This window comes from Mus caroli, unplaced genomic scaffold (assembly GCF_978045245.1).
Source record: "Mus caroli unplaced genomic scaffold, Mus_caroli_1 scaffold_16, whole genome shotgun sequence".
Classification (NCBI taxonomy): Eukaryota; Metazoa; Chordata; class Mammalia; order Rodentia; family Muridae; genus Mus; species Mus caroli.
In genome coordinates, this window is record NW_028227271.1 from 95,402,908 (window position 1) to 95,422,629 (window position 19,722).

General features: G+C 38.9%; 2 protein-coding genes across 5 annotated transcripts in view; one reads left to right on the top strand and one right to left on the bottom strand.

Annotated features, from left to right (window-relative positions):
• Lmbrd2 (LMBR1 domain containing 2) overlaps positions 1-19,722 on the bottom strand; it is a 68,291-nt gene that overhangs the window by 44,972 nt on the left and 3,597 nt on the right. For 3 of the 4 annotated variants that reach the window (XM_029469678.2, XM_021183334.3, XM_021183333.3), the window contains exons 2-6: positions 15,440-15,676; positions 15,093-15,190; positions 13,087-13,182; positions 8,432-8,599; positions 7,323-7,533 (exon numbers count right to left, since the gene is read on the bottom strand). In XM_029469678.2, the coding sequence (XP_029325538.1) occupies positions 7,323-7,533; positions 8,432-8,599; positions 13,087-13,182; positions 15,093-15,190; positions 15,440-15,613 (747 nt within the window). In that variant the 5' untranslated portion in view covers positions 15,614-15,676. The remainder of the gene's footprint in view (positions 1-7,322; positions 7,534-8,431; positions 8,600-13,086; positions 13,183-15,092; positions 15,191-15,439; positions 15,677-19,722) is intronic. The other variant, XM_029469677.2, reaches the window with a different exon arrangement.
• Skp2 (S-phase kinase associated protein 2) overlaps positions 9,498-19,722 on the top strand; it is a 43,903-nt gene continuing 33,678 nt past the window's right edge. Inside the window, exon 1 of the mRNA XM_021183336.3 lies at positions 9,498-9,561. The gene's annotated coding sequence lies outside the window, so the exon portion shown is untranslated. The remainder of the gene's footprint in view (positions 9,562-19,722) is intronic.

A 19,722-nucleotide genomic window follows, 5' to 3' on the forward strand; every position in this document is an offset into this window, starting at 1 on the left:
TGAGCTAGAACTGACTTGAAAGCCTTATCCTTGAGGACTAGCTTTCATAGTACCAGAAGATGCCATGATATCTCCCAAAGGAGGGAAGTGACCAACTGTCCAACCCAGCTCTGATGCTTATGAACCATGACAATGGCAGGATGGCATGATAACCATTTATTTGCCTTTTACCCACAGACCAGTGTAGTTCCCACCCTCCTCAAAGAACCTTCTCTTCCCAATAGAAACCACAATGAATCAAATGCACAGTTTTAGAGTCCAGTCTGAAGTGATACATTTACAACACAATTCTCTCAGCTGAGGCTTAGGGGTCACTGTGGGGGTTAGGGGTCAGGGGCAAAGGACTGTAAGAGCTGGAGCATCCCTGCCAGAGGATCAGTGAGTCGCTGTGAGACTGTCTCTCCTAGGCTTGTCACAAGCTACACCCACAAAGTCTCACTAACGCTTCTGCATAAACACGAGCTGAACAAGGACAGCAATAACAGGCATGCTGATGTGGACGGGGAACACCCAAGAGGTCTTGACCCTTTACAAAGAACTGCAAGCAACTGAGGAATGCTGAGAGTGGGCTAAGTAAGTCTTCCCAGGGAAGAAAGACTATACCAATGGGTTATCCGACTCCTAAATACAAATAACATTATACAGACTGAGCAGCCTGTATTTAGTACATATATGTTTACACGCATACATACAGCAGATGTTCATAACAACAATTAACTAAAAAAAAAAAGTCATGATTTGAAAAAGAGAAAGGAGAAACAAGTGGGAGTGACTGGAAATAAGAGAGGGAAGGAGTGAATGATGTAATTATATTAAATCTCAAAAAATAAAATAAAGAGTTCACAAAGGATCTGTCAAGGTTTATATTTGTTCTTTCATATTACTTCCATTTTTATTTTATTCTATTCGCCCAGCCCCCATCCACCCTCTGTCTGCTCCACATCCCACACCACCTCCCCATGCCACCTGATCTCTAAACTCCCTGGAGTCTCCAGTCTCTTGAGGGTTAAGTACATCATCTCTGAATGAACACAGACCAGGAAGTCCTCTGCTGTACGTTTGTTGGGGGCCTCATATCAGATGGTATATACTGCCTGTTTGGTAGTCCAGTGTTTGTAAGATCTCTGGGGGTCCCAATTAATTGAGAGTGCTGGTCCTCCTACAGGATCGCCCTCCTCCTCAGCTTCTTTCAGCCTTCCCCAAATTCAACAAAAGGGGTCAGCTGCTTCTGTCCATTGGTTGGGTGCAAATATCTGCATCTGACTCTTTCGGCTGCTTGTTGGGTCTTCCGGAGTGCTGTCATGCTAGGTCCCTTTTTGTGAGCACTATAGCCTCAGGAACAGTGTCAGGCCACAGAACTCAAAAAGGTCAGTAAACTGAAGTGCCCAAGTGAGACAAAGATGTGGAGGGTCAACTCATGCAGTTTTGGAGGTAAGCAAGGGCACGACCAGGATCTGGGACAGAAGCCATGATTGCTTCATTCTGGCATTCTGCTCATGTCCTGAGAAGCTAGACAAGACTGAATTAAAAAGTAATGGACTACTCTAATTAATTAATTTATTTATTTACTGTAGACACAATATATGTGAACTTAGGCAAGACTGTGGTTTCATAAGTAACTTCCTTTCACATGTGCATATAATGTGTTTGATCAAATCCATCTCTCATTCACACTAATTCCTTCCTTATGCTTTCCATTTTTCCCACCCACCTTCCTCTGTTTTTGGTTTTTTTAAACCCACTGAGTACACTTAGCGCTTCCTGTGTGTATAGGGAAATAGGAATATCTGTGAGAGTACTGCAACCTTTCAGGGACCATATCTTTGAAGAAAACAGACTACCCTTACCCCTGCAGCCATGAATTATCAAAATAGCCCCTGGCTATGAGTGGGACTAGATGGCCCCTCTCCCATTCATGCTGGGATTCTGGCCAGTTTGATCTTTTACACGTAATCATAGCTGCTGAGAATCCATGTGGACTAATTTCTTTGATGGTGGAAATTTCAAGACAGCATAGCATTCAAGTTATGTTATGGCTACGGCCCACTGCTTTTATTCAGTTCCACAGTGAGAGATTACAAAGATATGGACTGGGTTTGGTGAAGAAAAGAATGCACACTATAAAGTTAGAGGAACTCGGAAAGAAGATCTGAAGACAAAAATCCCTCCACTGAAGATTCTGTGAAAATGCAAACTCATTTGAAATAGTCTGAATTATGAGTGCCACTAAAGGGGTTTCCTACTCCAGAAGAAGAGTCTGCACAGACAGAAACCATAGCAGCTATGGTCCAAAAGGTCCGGGTTTCATCCACATGGTAAAGGTTTCAGAGGCATGAAGGACGAAAGAGTGAGAGGGCCCTAGAGGCTTCTACATAGCTTCCAGAAGGCTACTGAGGACAGGCAATCTGCAGCAGGGTCAGATTCCCTATACAAAGGCCCTACAGGGCCATTGGTATGAAACAGTGAAGGGGAAGGCTAAGTTGAAATGGAAACTCAAGGATATTACTGTTCTGGGACCATGGGAGGTCTACCAAGGAATCCACTGGCATGTACCAGACATATCCAAGAGACTAAGTTACAAGTGTTACAAGTGGCAGAACTAGAGGAGAGGGGTTACACAAGCTCTTTGGGGCCCAGATACCTGACACAGAATCACAGGATTTAGTATTTTCCTGCTGGGTTATGCTCTTGCTTTAATATAAACTTTCCTTACTATGCCCCTATTCTTTCCTTTTGGGGTGTGAATGTTTAGTCTCCACCATCATATGTTAGACGTATATACTTCCTTTAGGCTGTATAGGGACTCACATTTAAGAAATTGCTCAAGATTCAGAAGAGACTCTGAACTTACCATTTTGAACAACGTTGGAACTGTTGAAGACTATACATATTTATATATCTATTTTTATATATTTAAATCTAAAAACTGTATTTAAAGTTAGACCTAGTACATTTGCATTATGAGATGACCATGAGCTCATGGGGATAAGGAGTGAAAGGTTATGGCTTAAAAGTGATATGTCTGGAATCGCATTGACAATGGGTAGACTTGTGATGGACAGACTTAGATTGATGGTCAACCTGACAAGATCTGGAATGACTTTGGAGACAGATCTGTGAGAACAACCTGGAAGACAGATCTGTAAGCAGGTCTGTGAAGGATTTTCCACATTAGGTTAATTGAGGTCGGAGGACCCATACCAGCTTCATCTGAATAAATAGGAGAATGTAAGCTGAGCAACAGTATTTCTCGCTTTGTTTCCCAACAGTAGACCTAGCGCCCTAACACTCCTGTTACCACACCTTCCTTGCCATGGTTGACTAGCCCTTCAAACTGTAAGCCCAAATAATCTGATCTTTCTGTTAGCTGTTTTTGTCAATTATTTTATCATATCAATGGAAACAGTAACCAATGCAGCACAGTACTGTCAGTCAATCTCACTGACAAAGGTCTGCTGACAAGTAAGTGTTTAGTAAATATTAGAAGGCATAAAGGGGTAGAGAAAAAAGCCCAGTGGGTAAGATAATGCCATATAAACATGAAGATCTCAGTTCATATCCCAAGAACCAAGGTAAAAAGCCAGGGATAGAGATGTTCTCTTATAACCCTAGAACTGTAGAAGTGGAGAGAGGGGGACCCTGAAGCTCACTGGCCAGCCAGGCTAGATAAAACAATGTGCTTCAGGTTCAGAGAGAGACCCTTTCTCAAAAACTAAAGGTTGACATCAATCAACAAAAACTACGCAATACTCACCTTGGGCACTCAGCTATGTACACCTGCGCACAAACATCATTACTAAGTAAACCACACGGAGAAAGGGGAGGGAAGAACAAAGGGTGGGTTAGGAACAGAGTCTTTGAAGTTAGTATTCCCTAGGAATCACAACAGCCTATAGTATTTGTTACTTAACTAGAATAGGTAGAGTCACTGTTCTATAACAGCAGGAGGAGGAAGAAAAGGAGGAAAAGGAAGAGGAGGGAGAGGAGGAGAAAGGAGAGTAGGAAAAGGCCCTACAGGCTGCAGTCTTAAAATAAAGAGAACAAAAGGAACTTAAAATGAACACTTGGAGTGTTAGAGAACAGCTATCAGTGATAGAGAATGAAAAGCTGAGAAACCATCTGATAAGCTAAGAAAATAATGAAAAATGTATACACCACAGTCACTCTAATATGTGAAGCTTGCTTATTAGCAAACAGAAAAAAATGAGAACTCAAAATAGAACTGGACAATAAATATGTAAAATAGTCAAGCTTCCAAAGAAATTGTAAATTCCAAAGGATTTTTCATAAAATTATATAACATTTATATTATATAATAAAGTAACAAAGCAACATGATATACAGTAAAAAGTGATCTATTTGGAGAATAACTTTCTGGTAAGCATGAAGATCTAATATATGCATACTCTGAAAAATTGATACCAATAGCACTGTTCCTGTAAGGAACTCAGCTTACTGAGGGAAACAGACAAACAGAAAAGATATAGCAATGCTATAAAAGCAAAGCCCAGCACAGGACATTCTGGATGACCACAGCTTAGTGTGGAGTCTTTCTGATGAACTGATCATTTAAGTGGAACAAAACCGAATGAGTAAGCCTCATCTGGAAAACGAGAATATTCCAAAGAGGGACAAGGTCGGTGAGTGAAGGTCTCCACACAGAAACGAACACGCTGTGTTATTAGAGGAAAAGAACAGCATGACTACAGAAGGAAAATGACACTAAATGCCTGGTTAGCATGTGATCTGAGAAACATACCCAAAACCTCCCAGAAATCTAACTAGCAATTAATTCTGAGCTACGTTCAATCTAAGTACATGACTGGCAAGATTAGATTTGGTTTTCATTTTTAGATTTTTTTACTTACTTTACTTTTTTTTTAGTTTTTGAGACAGGTTTCCCTATATAGCTCAAGCTGGACTTGAATTTGCTGTGTAACTCAGGCTGGTTTGAAGTCACCTCCAAGCGAGCTGGGATTACAAGCATTATGTGCTAAGATGTGCAGATCACACTTGTATGTTCAAAAGGTCACTCTGGGTGCTAGTGCACTGTATTCTTCCATTTATAAGTTTCCTTAAAGTCTGTAATTGGCACATATTTATTTACTTCAAAAATTAACTATATAATCTGACCATATATGTAAAATATGTTTTTCTTGGAATTATTAGCTACATTAAATAAAAGCATGAACTGAAACAGTTAACTTTTCATATTAGCTATATATCTGTTATAAATTTAAGGTTTACTCAACAGTTAATTTTTAAAGTTTGGGAGGATCTAAAATACTAGCTTGTTTAGGAAGCCAATGCTTTATCTGGTAAACTGGTATTTGGTTAGAATCTTTTTAGCTACCAACATTCTAGCAATTCTTCAAATCTCTAGTCAAATTTCATGTTTTCTGATCTCTCTTCAGATTTTGTGAAGCCTCTCTATATTAAGCACGTCAAGTATACTTTTATCCTATGCTATAAGGGAATGTTTGGTCCTCTATTCTAGAAAGTTGCTGTAGTCATGAACATTCTGCTATCTATGGAGGACAGTTACTGTTTTAAAACAGCCATTAAAAAAGAATGCTGTCAACCAGACATGGCGGTACACTGGACTATATACGGAAATAGCACGATCACGTCTCAAATAAAAACAGAGAGAAAGAGAGATGGGGGTAAGGAAGAGAAAAAAGGGAGGGAAGGAGGCCGGGATGAAAGGGAAAGAAGGGGAAAGAATAGGAAGGAATGAGGAGGTAAGGAAAAGGGACTGAAAGGGAAGAAGGGAAAGGATGCCTTCTTTTCTATATGTGACTTTTGCTCATAAAAAATGTTTAAATCCTGCCACTTTCAACATATAAATAGTATGCTGAAATAACACACAAAGCACAAATGCCAGGTTTTAATTTTCATGTCTCATTCCTAAGGGTTCCTATCTAATAACAGATCATCTCTCTACTTCATTCAGACACTGTTTGTTCATCGAGATGGTCCAGTGAGGAGGTAAGCCTCAGGAGGCTGAGGCAGCTGGATCACAAATACAAAGTGAGTTCACAGTCTAGGCACCTTTGAGAGACCTGTCACTATCTCAGATAGACAGACAGATAGACAGACAGACAGACAAAAAGTAATGGAGAGGCTAGGGATACAGTCCATGGTATGCAGCTAAGAGGTGTATGTGATATACTCACTTCAATCCCCAGTACTGTAAGCAAACAAAGAACCCAACAATACACTTGATCTGCATTTGGTGAAGAAACAGGAAATCAACTGGCAAATCCAAATTCCTCAAAGCTGTAACAACTTAATTTAATGCCAACTTTTGGGCAGAACACTATCAAATAAAAAGATACTTTCATCAAATGCAAATGTCTTATCAAGTATAAATTTTCAAAACCTATAAAGTTTTTTTCAGAAGTTTCAAAGGATATATCTACCAAATAATATGAAAATTTTCATTAGGCTCTCAGAAGATACAAACGTTACTCTAAGGTTTTTAGCCTCTAGGTCTAGGAGGCAATACAGCTGCTGAAGCCACGCAGTCTGTGGTACTTTTATTACAGCAGCCCCTTGTTGCTAATGTAAAAGGCTTCCTGAGGAATGCTGTTTCTTAAGACCGCAAGATGGAGTAAGCTGAGAACAAAAGGCTCAGAGACAGAAAAGACAAGAGGATAATAGTTAAGAATTGGGGTCATCAAATTAAAGCAAATCCAGCGTTCTGCCACCTGTTCTCAGACTGAAACATAAGCTTGCTCTCATTTACTCACTAGAGTCTAGAGTTGCCTTCAGACCACAATCGCCAAGAATGCACAACAGAGACCACAGGGCAACAAAGCCTCAGACACTTACCACCTGGAGCTTCATGTTGTTAAACTGTGAACTAAAACTATATTCCCTGGCTCTCCTTATTAGCTCTGTGTACATAAGCAAATTATTTAAACTCCTAATATCTCGCTTTCTTCATTATAAAATGGGAATTTAAAAAAATCTCTTTTGTAAAATTGTAAGATTAAAGTTGAGTCTTGGAAATGAGTTTGAACTGTGCAAGTCTACTTATATACATTTTTTGAGATCTCCAACATGTTAATAAAACTCACATGGGATCAGCACAACATAGAAATGTTGAACAACTTTCCAACTTAGGAGTTATTGATGAATAAAAGACATGTAAATAATAGCCTGTTTTAGCATTTACTATCATAAAATAGACATCTACCACAAAAGTTACAATGGAGCAAAACCCAATGACAGAACATGGCTGGTTTTCCGACAGGAGAGCAATCAACAGAGACAGAGTTATAAATCAGAGCTGCTTTTGTAGGACCACGCTTGCTTACCTCCATTACATCCTCCAAATTCTCTTCTGCATCTGCTTTCTCTGTCATCAGTTTGGCTGCCTTAAAGTAAGTCTTCATAAGAAGATAGCCCCTTTTGGCCCCATTCCAATATGACCGAGGAATTTCCACCAAGCCGTACCCCAGTAATAACACAAGGAGAAACAGACCCCATGTGTTGGCAGCAGCTATCCCAATCGTCTGAAGTTGGTTCCTAGAAAATAGAAAATGTAAACAGATAGCTGATATAATATGATTTTATATAAAAATATAAGACTAATTAATTAGTAAATAAAATTTCAGAAAACTGTCATAGAGGAAAAGTAAGATTTTATAGGAAGAAATTTTTGCCTCTTTCCAGTCACAGCAGATAATCTATATGTTTGAATGGAAAGACAGAGTGTAAATGTAAAAATACTTCAAAATGGGAAACATTGTTTCTACTATAGTTAAAATTAAAATGTAAGATAATTCATAGAAAATACTCATATATATATATATATACATATACACACACACACACATATATATATATATATATATATATATATATATATATATATATATATTTCCTCCACAGAAAACATTTTTCACTAGGTGCTTCTTTAGTCAAGATTAATTAGAAAGCCCTTGTAAACAGTTAAATTAACTTGTTATGGTTTACCTACACCAACAATGAGACCTAGCTCTACTAGTCTATACAAAAATTTGGGAGTAATATACATATATTAGACATTATATACACAAATGAATTTTAATTTATTGAAATACCTGAGTTCAAAATAACATTAGGAAAACTATTCTCTCAAACTAAAAGCAAAAAGAAGAAAAAAACTATAAGTTCTCGTGGAGGAAAATTAATTTTTAATCATTTATAAAATTTAAAATTCTATTAAAAACATATAATTACTAGTCTACCATCTAACAGTTATATTTAAAGATGCCATGCTGGCCTTTCTTTCTCAGTATCATGCATTACTCAGATACTCTTTGAGGGTATCTATAAGACATATAATGTTGTATATGTGTTTGCTTATTTGCATGTGTGCAGTAAAAATCAACTGAAACAGCACAAACACATACAACAATGCTATAAAGACTGCTTTTCTTACCATTCTAAATGCAAACGTGGGTTTACAGCTACGTAAATTAGAAATGCTCCAAATATCAGCAAGTAAGTGCCGTAATAGATTGCATTCTCAATCAGGGCTGTTTTGATCTTTCCGGTGATGGAAAAGCCTCCAGATCTTGCATATGATTGCATAAAAGGTAACAGAATCCTGGTTGGATGGAAAAATATATCATCAAAAACTCAATTGTGTAGCTGTTGAATCTAAAATACCAAAATGTACAAACCTCAATATATAATTCTCCCCAACAAATGTTTTATGAGTAAGAACATGTTACTACTGAATGAACTATGATAAATGATATTTTTTTAAATATTAAATTTTGGGAGAAACATGTCCTAAAGCAGGAGACAGCAAAGGAGGCTGTGATGACATGCAGACTCAAACAGCATGAATGACTTCACATCCTCTAAAAGGTCTAAAAATAGGCCCTGGAGCCACATGAGAGGCCAGGGTTGTGGTACAACTGTAATCGTAGCAGTTGGATAACTGAGGCAGGAAGACTGCTGACTCTGAGGACAGCCTTGGCTATACAGACCCAGCAGATTCAAAAACAAAGACATAAATAATAACATTACTGCTTTAGAGTGACTTTGAAATATATTACAAAGAATAAGAAAACATTGGTTTTGTTTTCAAACAGCACAGGATTTCAATCAAGAGCACACGCACTCACACTCTTCCTGCCTCATCTTTAAACGCCAGCTAAGAGCTCAGGGCACCATGTATGGCTGGCAAGCATTGTCAGGCTTCCCATAGAAAACTGAGTGAGAGCAAACCAAAGTGCAGGTAGCTGGGAAGGCTAATGGTAGTGAGTGGTCCAGGTGAGAGCAGGGCACATGTGCTGACTGGACTGTTTGAAGTCATAAAGGAGTGACACTGTTTAAAAGGATAAAGAGGTGTGGCCTTCTTGGAGTAGGTGTGGCCTTGTTGGAGGAAATGTGTCACTAGAGGAGGGCTTGAAGGTCTCAAAAGACCCAGCCAGGCTCACTGGCATAGTCCCTTCCTGCTGCCACAAGGCGTACAACTCTCGACTACTTCTCCAGCACCATGTCCGCCTCCCTGCTGCCACGCTCCCCACCATGGTGAAAAGGGACTAAACCTCTAAAACTGTAAGTAAGCCCCAATTAAATGCTTTCTCCCATAGAGTTGCTGTGGTTATGGTGTATCTTCACAGCAATAACATCCTGACTAGGACAACAAGAGAAGACTGACTCTCAAGCTAATGACACATAATACAAAGTAGCAGTAGGAGGACAGAGTAGCTGCCATACAAGCTTCAGAGTTGAGAATGGACTGGAGAAACCGATTCTGGAGCTATCAGATGTCAGCAGCAATAAAGTAACATCACCAGGTTAGATCTGGCAAAGCCAGTACATCAAGTACAAAGGAAGGGACTTAGGCTGACCTCGGAGAAACATCCACCTTTTAGGGCGTTGTAGGGAAAGGGGAGGCGGAAGCAGTGAAGGAGACTGAGACAGAGCCGTAAAGAGGCAAGGAAGAAAACCAACGAGTATATGGAGCAGAAACAAGAAGAAAGTATGTGAAAATAGAGGAGAGAAAACCATAAAATAAGTGCTTTCAGGAGGTCAAGCATATGAAGGGTTTGTATGTGTGAATAGACTCAGGAGTGTATTGAAGGGTACTATCAACTGAGGAAGGAATAAATTAACTGAGCAAATGAAGATCTCAAATGGAGTATGGTATATACATAAAGTAGATGTCTCCCAGAACTGAGTAACAAAACAATGATGTGTACAAAATTGTATAGGTAAACCTCCCAAGTGTATGAATGGGGAGAGAGAGAGAGAAAAAGAGAGAGAGAGAGAGAGAGAATGAATCGCACTATATAATTCTATGTTTATAAATTTCTAAGCACAACAAATTAATCTATAATGATGGAAGTAAAACTTGTGGCTACTCTTAAGGGTAAAGAGTGTCTAGAGAAGAACATTAGGAAAACTTCAGGGGCACTGTAAACAGCTGGTATCACTGAGGACTGATACACTTCGAAAATGAACTTAACACAATGAGGTCACTTTTTTGTAAGATTTCATAGTCATACTTCAGTCTTTTTAAAAAAGTGTTCGAAAACAATGGTTGTAATAATATTAGTGAGGTTGAGACTGGAAAGGAATTTGACATTTTAAATAATATTTGTTTGTATGTGAGAGATTTCTTTTTTTTTTTTAAAGATTTATTTATTATATGTAAGTACACTGTAGCTGTCTTCAGACACACCAGAAGAGGGCGTCAGATCTCATTACAGATGTTTGTGAGCCACCATGTGGTTGCTGGGAATTGAACTCAGGACCTGTGGAAGAGCAGTCAGTGCTCTTAACCACTGAGCCATCTCTCCAGCCCCCGAGAGATTTCTTTATGTGCACAGGATTACTGTTTTATATGATGAGGAAATTACATTGTCAAAACTAAAAGCTATAAGTTAGTAACAAAGCTTAAGGAGATAGGCTCCTATTTTAGGAAGTGGGGCTAGCAAAATAAGAACGAATCACCCATCCCTGGAGAAAAGGACTGGTAAACAGATATTTGTGTTGATAAGACAGATACTAAAAGAACTGCCATGTGACAACTTCTAAATGCAGCAAACAGTAAACTCACATGCCAAGAGCAAAGGTGACATTTCAGAAGGCCTAGAAAAGGGTCACAAAAAACTACAATTTAGAAAGTGAAGAGAAAGAAAACAAAAAGACAAATGAAAATCTGACAATTTTGAGGGCATGGGTTCGGTTATTAAGAATAAACTTCCAAAGATCCTATTCTCTTGTGTTTTGTAATCTTCCTCTTGCAGTGTTTGCTATATTCGCTGAGAGTTTAGTGTCCTGCAGAGTGTCTAGGGAAGGATCAGAAGACAGAGGGTAACTGCAGTGTAGAGCACAGAAGGAGGACAAAGCTAGATGGGTAGAGAAACAGACTTGGTACAGTCCTGGTTATTAAAACCACAACTGTAGCTGATGGTACATGAGGAGGACAGGCAGGCAAGATGACAGAACACAAGGATCAAGGGAAGAGCAACACTGGGAACTGGGTCACAGAGATCAAGGAAACATCCATGCAGGAAATGAGAATGTATGAATAAGCAGGCAGGGCTAGAGGGTGAACCTCTATTACTACAGACACTACACTTGCAGGATACAAGACTTGATTATTTGAGCTGGATACAGTCTGAGAACTTCTTTCCCTCAGTCTATCATCCTGAAGAAAATTCTACACAAGCTGACAAGAGAGGGAAGCAATTAAATCGCCTATCCAGCTGCAACAAACACCTATGAACCACAACAATAACCCGTATGGCAAGATATCTGCAATGGTGCAGTAAATAGCAAATGGCTGATGGTAACTAGCAACTGTCTAACTGGACTTAAGGCCCATTCAGGAGGAAGGAAATTATGCCTGGTACTGAAAACCTATCCAGCTCCCAGGACTGGTGAGGACATAGACATCAGAGAGGAATCTACTTCTGCCATGTTGCTAAACCAGCATAGCTCCTTACTATATTCCAGATCTTATCTTTATACCTACAGGTCAATGTGGCTACCATGCCTCATAAAAAGCCTCTCTTTACAGCAAATGGAGACCATCCCAGAAAACACAAAAGGGCACAGTGCAGATCAAGACACTGTTGGGAGCACAGCCCGGCTCGACACAGTACATCTTAGTTCTCTCATCTGTGTCTCAGGGGCCACTGTGGAAGAGGAGAAATTGTAAGAGGCAGAATACCAGGAAGTCTGTGATGAAACAGTCTCTCCTAGAAATAGCTGCATAAATAACACTGGAACAATGGCAATATTAACAGACACATTAACACAGAAAGGGGAGATTTTTGTGGGGTCCTATCTCTAGAGCAGTGGTTCTCAAAGCTATAACCCTTTAATGCAGCTCCTCATGTTTTCTTGACCCCCCCTCCCAACCATAAAATTGTTTTCACTGCTACTTCATAACTGCAATTCTGCTACTGTAATGCATCATAATGTAAATATCTCATGTGCAGGATATCTGATGTGGGACCCCTGTGAAAAGGTTGAAAACCGCTGCTCTAGACTAAGAACCCCAGGTCACCAATGACTGCTGGGAGAGGGAGAGCTAGCATCTCCCGGGGATAAGCCCCTTACTGGTTGTTCCATGTAGAGTGGTCAGCCCTGAATCCATTCACACAAACGCCAAAAACTGACCTGCTGTATTTAGTAACAGAGATAATCAAGTAAGTAGAGGCTATCAATTTGCAAGTGGGGTTTACGGGATGGGTGGGAGAGAAAGCATTTGGGATAGGCTGGAGGGAGGAAAGCAAGAGGGGAAGCTATGTGATTCCATTTCGTGTTATAATTTATGTAACATACTTTACAAAAATTAAAGAAAGGAAACCAGCGGAGAGTGGTGACCTTCAAAATAGCACTTTCATGAATAACGAAGCTAAATGAGGACTGGACTGAAGTTCAAACAAGAACAATATCAAGGAAGGAAATGTCACTAGAAAATTTTCATTTCTGTTTTCTATTTTCGGGAACTTTTCCCCCCTCTTTCTTTTCTTCTTGTAAAACTAGGATACTACATCTCAAAGAATTAAGGTTTATTAAAGCCTAATCACTTTAGTCAATAATGCAGCCTTCACTGCCACTTACCACGTTAAAAACTGTGATGTCCAATAAACTACCCTCCAGAAAATTGGCATGATTCCATCTGGAATGTAACTCCATGGCTTGAAACATGGATGCTGTCTGTTCAGTAACAATTTAAAGTCAATTAATCTAAATAATAACTTCTTAAATCAAAGTATAAATTTGTAAGTAGCAAAGTTCATATGCATCAAATTAATAATTACTGATCAAATCATATCTCACAGAAAATTTAAAAACCAAAGTTGCCAAACCATACACTGGATATGTAAGGACAAAGCCATCCATTCTAAAGAGGAGCGACATCGACATTTCCAATTCCCAATGTACTCTTAGGTAGTTCAGGGAAGGAAGCCATAATATTTAATTAAATGACTGAGAGTGTGAAAATCGTTTAAAAAAATGGATTTATGGAATCAAGTACTTAATGATTACACTTAAAATTCTACTCATGCCATGTTTAGGGCTCATTATACTTTGTCTTTTATTGCTACACAGGAGTGAAGGTTAGAATAAGAATTGAACAGGAATTCAATAAAAGAAAAAGCTATTAATACTGATACGAGTCAAACAACATTGGCAGAGTTAGCACCAGCATCTATACACAATTCTGTTCGGATTATTTTAAAGTTTTCTAGACTATGATCCTATCTTTTTAATTCAAGAACTTTTAAAATAGTCCAACTGTTACTGGTCTATCTATAGTGTTGAATGGTGATGAACATTTATGTGACTTAAAGATAAGCTCTTTACCTTTACTCAAGTTAGATGTTTTTTGCATGTGTATATACATGTCCATATGTGTGAAAGTTCATGTGTGCAACAAGATCAGAGGCCAGCTTTGGGTGTCATCCTCAAGACCACTATTCCACTCCTTGAGACAGTTTTCTGATTGGCTGAAGCTCATCAGTTGGGCTACACTGGAGACTCACTGTGCCAGCACTGAGTTTACTACAGCATGTCACCAAGTTCAGCATTGTTATGTAGACTCTGAGAACCAAACTCAAGTCCTTATGATTGTTAGCCAAATTCTATATTTACTGAGCTATCACGCTAGGCCGTAGATTTTCTTTTAAAAACTATATAAAGAAGCACATAAATACTACTCAAAGTACTAATGAAAGCGTCTTGTCACCATAAATAAGTTTCTTATATGAAAATTTAATATAGCCTTTTGAAATTGTTTATTCCTCATGTGAAATTATGTTTCTTTTAAACATTGTTTAACTATGAGTATGTCTGTTTCTCTCTCTCTCTCTCTCTCTCTCTCTCTCTCTCTCTGTGTGTGTGTGTGTGTGTGTATGTGTGTGCATGCCTGGAGAGGCCAGAGGCTATATTTTGTTGTGGATTGCCCAACATGGGTACTAGGAATTGAATTTGGATCCTCTACAAGAACAGCAAGTGCTCCTAATTGCTGACCCAACTCTCAAGTCCCTACAATGTTTATTATATGTGTAATACAAGAGAAATATCCTATAGTCACAATAATTTTGCTTTAGTTTGTTTTCATTTGGGGGGTTTAAAAACAATGTCTCTCCCAGGCTAGTTGTGAACTGCCTATGTAGGTGAGGCTGGCCTTGAACTTTTGCTGTGCTGAGATTAGAAGTGTGTACCAGCAAGCCAACTCTACTTCTGTTAACTCTTGTAAGTTAGATGAAATGGAAGCGCTCCTCCTTTAGAGATTTATTCATGGTGCTCAAAGTTGAGAATGTCCATGATTTTTTTACAAAAAGACAAACTGAGAGGAATAGGAAGTTTTATATTTTAGGAAGATATAGAAACAGACTAAAACTTATATCTTCTTTAAATTTCTCATTAGGTACTACATTGTGTACTGATGTATATTTAAAATGTATAATTAACAATGCAATACAATAAATATACTAGAAAGAATGAAAGGATGAATAGTAAGGAATAAGGGAAATTTTATGAATATAAAATACAAGTGGTAAAATCATCAACTGCGATGTTGCAATGTTTATATTGAACAGGAAAGCAGAAACAAGGACTACCTCGGAGCTGGAGTGACGGACGCATCCAGTCCCGTGCCATTGGTACTTTCAGGAGGGCTGGAATTTGCAGCAGCATGCCTGCATCGGTTATATATTGTCTAAAGCAATGAATACAGGGTTTAATAATGAGAACCAAGAATTCACCACGTCATTAAAGGATATTTCATAATCTACCTATTTTCCTGTCTATACTGTTTAACAGCTAAATTCTTAAAACAGCATTTAAATTCAAAATGGAAGGATAACCTCATATAATTTAGTTACTTTAAGAAAGCAATATTCAAAACATATTCCAGATTGTATGATTACAATTGTCTTTTAAGGTGTATCTCAATTCCCCCTCTTACCGTACTGACATCCAGTGGCAGTATGAAGACAATGAGAAAGCAGAGATACCAAGCAAGCAGTGTGCCGATGATTACCAGTCTGTGCTGTTTCTTAAAGTCTCCATAGCGATGCAGGAGGAACAATGCCAGAAAAAAGACAAAAACAATCTCAAGTCCTAAAGCTGCACCACTCATTATTGAATGTTCACGATCTCCAACCAAACTGATTCATGGATAGTTCTGGACCATATCTGTTCGCTTAAAAAAGGAAAGAAAGAAACATATAACATTAACACAGAAAATAACATTTTGGAAATTTTATAACAACCTAATTAATGTATTAACAAACTCTTTGGAAATTTGCCATATAAGTTTACACTGGCATTTGAAATATCAAGTCTTTTTATAACTTACTTTTCTTTAAAAAAAGATTTAACTATTTATTATAGGATTACACTGTAGCTGTCTTCAGACACTCCAGAAGAGGAAGTCAGATTTCATTACAGATGGTTGTGAGCCACCATGTGGTTGCTGGGAATTGAACTCAGGACCTTCGAAAGAGCAGTCAGTGCTCTTAGCCACTAAGCCATCTTTCCAGCCCCCTATAACTTACTTCTTAAAGTGCATCTTTGAAAGTTTACAAGTAGGCTGAGTGTGCTACCACACCTTTAGCCTAGCACTTTGGATGCTGAGGAAGAAGGCTGATGAGAGGCCAGCCTAGACTATACAGCAAGACTCTGTCTCTCTATAAAAATAACATTTCTTTAGGAAAAATAGTGTAAAAGAAAAGCCACACTTGTTTCTAATATATTAAAAATTAATAAATTCTGAATACTAAGATATGAACATTTTATAGGCATAATGTTATCATGCACTGTGTAAGGATTAACCATGTATTATTCAAATGCTCATTTCTCTGCCCCCATGTCTGGTTTTGGACATGGCATTGTAATGCTTAATCTAGTATCTCCTGCCTCAATGTTGTATAAACATTGCTTCTCAATAATCTCTGATTTGTCAATAAGTTGATCAGCCAGTGTCTGAGCAGAGAGAATAGGACTGGACTTCTGATCTCAGCCAGGGGAGGGGGAGAGAGAGAGACTTGGGAGTCAGGAGAAGGAGGAAGAAAAAGAATGAAGAGGAGGAGAAGAGGAGGAGGAAGAGGAAGAGGAGGAGAAGAGGAGGAGGAAGAGGAAGAGGAGGAGAAGAGGAGGAGGAAGAGGAAGAGGAGGAGAAGAGGAGGAGGAAGAGGAAGAGGAGGAGAAGAGGAGGAGGAAGAGGAAGAGGAGGCGGAGAGGAGGAGGAAGAGGAAGAGGAGGAGGAAGAGGAAGAGGAGGTGGAGAAGGAGGAGGAAGAGAAAGGGTTAGCCAAGAGAAGAGCATACAGGCAACATCACAGGAACACAGCTGGAGCAGAGAGCCAGAGAAACACTAAAATGCAAGTATCTCCAGAGAGTTGGCTGGGAGGTAGCCATATTAGCTTAGATGATTAATGGAGACTTAAGTGTGTTCAGCTATTGTGCCATAAAGATTGATTAAATAAATCTTACAATCTCTGTCTCATTTATTTGGAAGCTAGCAGGAATAAAGGAAGAATTATCACTTTTAAAATTGCATTAATACAATTTTAATATATCATTTGAGTATGTTTCTTAATGTTATGTTAGCCAACTATTTAAATTATCTTTAACTTAAAAATATTTTTACAACCAAAAAAAAAAAAAAAGCCGGGCGTGGTGGCGCGCGTACGCCTTTAATCCCAGCACTCGGGAGGCAGAGGTAAGCAGATTTCTGAGTTCGAGGCCAGCCTGGTCTACAAAGTGAGTTCCAGGACAGCCGGGCTATACAGAGAAACCCTGTCTCGAAAAACCAAAAAAAAAAAAAAATATATATATATATATTTATATACAATATATTTTGATCATATTGTTTCTCCTCTCCCAACTCCTCCCAGATCCTCATTTCCCCTATCTACCCAACTTCATGTTCTCTCTCTGCAAAGAACATAAAACAAAAAAACCAAAAATCAAAATAAAAAAACTGTAAAATAAAAATACCAAACAAAGGGTACATACACACAGAGACAAAGAGAGACAGAAACTCATACATACAGAGAGAGAGAGACAGACAGACAGACAGACAGACAGACAGAGATAGAGACAGAGACAACAAAAAGCATAGGAGTCTATTTGTGTTGGCCAACTACTCTAGGGCACGAGGCTGCCCTGGAGTGTGGTTGATATATCTAATGACACTCCATTGGAGAAAACTGATGTTTTTCCTTTTCCAGCAGCTATCAACTGCAAATAGCTTCTTGGTTGGGGGGTCCTTGGCAAAATATTTTATAGAAGTAAGTTATCCTAGACAATTAGATATTAAGTTTATCTTAGGAAGTTAGACATTTACTAAAGCTTTCTAAGACCATCCATAGCCAAGAATTCAACATTTTCTGAAAGAAGTCACCACCAGAAACATTCAACAGTGACTTCTTTGAAATCCTTTTGTGCTTTGTCAAACTCAACTTTCATGATTGAAAGCTTGTTACAATCGGCTTTGCAGTTACCATTTCCCACTAATCTGTATAAAGCTTACTTTCTCTTTAAAAAGCTACTTCTCTATTTTATGTACAAAGAAGCTGCTGCCACTGCTGCTACTATTACTTATTATTTATTATTATTATATTATTACTGCTGCAAAAGGTTCTTACTGTCTCTACTAACACACTGGACTGAAAATCACGACAGAGCCGAGTTGGGCGCATCCATCTGCTACTGTGAATTATTTGGATGCTGAGGTGACAGCCATATGGCACCATAGTTGGTCTTACCAGTGGATACTGGGTAATGTCATTTTGTTTTTTCTAAGGTTTTAAGACATGGTCTTGGTATGGAGCCCAGGCTAACCTCAATTCATTATATAGACCAGACTGGCTCTGAACTACTTCCTCAGTATTGAGACAATTTTGTTGTTTGGTTTGTTTGAAATAGGGTTTCATGAATCACCATCAGTTCTAATAAGAATGACCTTGAATACCTCAAGTGCTGGGATTACAGGCAGGTACTACCTCACCTACCTGGAAAATATTTTTAAATTGTAAATGTACAATAGGAACATCAGCAAATGATTTTTAACTTCTGTAATGGTTTGTATATGCCTAGAGACTAGCTCTATTAGAAGGTGTGGCTGAAGTGGATGTGTCACTGTGGACATGGGCTTAAGAGACCCTCACCCTAGCTGCCTGAAAGTTAGTTTTCTACTAGTAGCCTTCAGATGAAGAAGTAGACCTCTCAACTCCTCCTGCATCATGCCTGCCTGGATGCTGCCATGCTCCTGCTGCCTTGGTGATACTGGACTGAATCTCTGAACCTGTAAGCCAGCCCCAATTAAATGCTGTCCTTGGTCATGGTGTCTGTTCACAGCAGTAAAATCCTAACTAAGACAGAAGTTGGTACAAGTAAGGTATTGCTGTGATAGGCCTGACCATGCTTTTGTTTGGAAGAATGTGGATTTGGAAAGCAATGGAATACTTTAAGTGAGGTTAAATTGTGTGGACCTGGCCCGAGAAGTTTCAGTGGAGAATTTCAGTATGTGGCCTAGAGACCACTTTTGTGGTATTCTGGTGAAGAAGGTGGCTACTTTTTGCCCTTGTCTGAGGATTCTGCCTACGGATAAGGTAAAAGAAGAGATTTAGATTAATTGCATTGACAATTAAGGAAGTCTCAAAACAGTCTGGGGTAAATTCCACTGTGTGGTTACAAAAATTCACTCTTATGAAAAGATCACTCTGATAAAAAGGAGAAAGTTGAGAAAGGAAAAATAACAAATATATGGTTCAAGTATTAAAGGGGCACCAGTAAGTAAAACGGAGCCAAATCCTGTGTTCTAGGAGATAGCAGATTAAGGGAGTGGGACTTTGGCCTAGATCCTACCCAGCTAAGTTTAGATCCAGGTATGGTGATACACATTTGTAATCCCAGGAGATAAAACCATACAGATCTCTGAGTTCAAAGCCAGCCTGGGACAGAGTAGGTTCTAGGTGAATCAGAACTTAAATCCAGGCTTGGTGTGATAGGCAACAAAGAAGAAAAAGGAATTGGAGACCTAAAGACCCTTTGACATCAAACATGGAGATACAGAGTTTAGAGTTTGCCCAGCTGGTTTCCTGTCTTGCTTTGAGGTCTCCTATGCTTAAGCTTCTCCCAGTGTAGAATTCCAGTCTCCAGGCTGTCTACAGAAGATATTCTTCTTCTGGCTGCCTTTAGATCAACATATAGAACTCTTTCAGCTTCTTCACCAACACCTTGT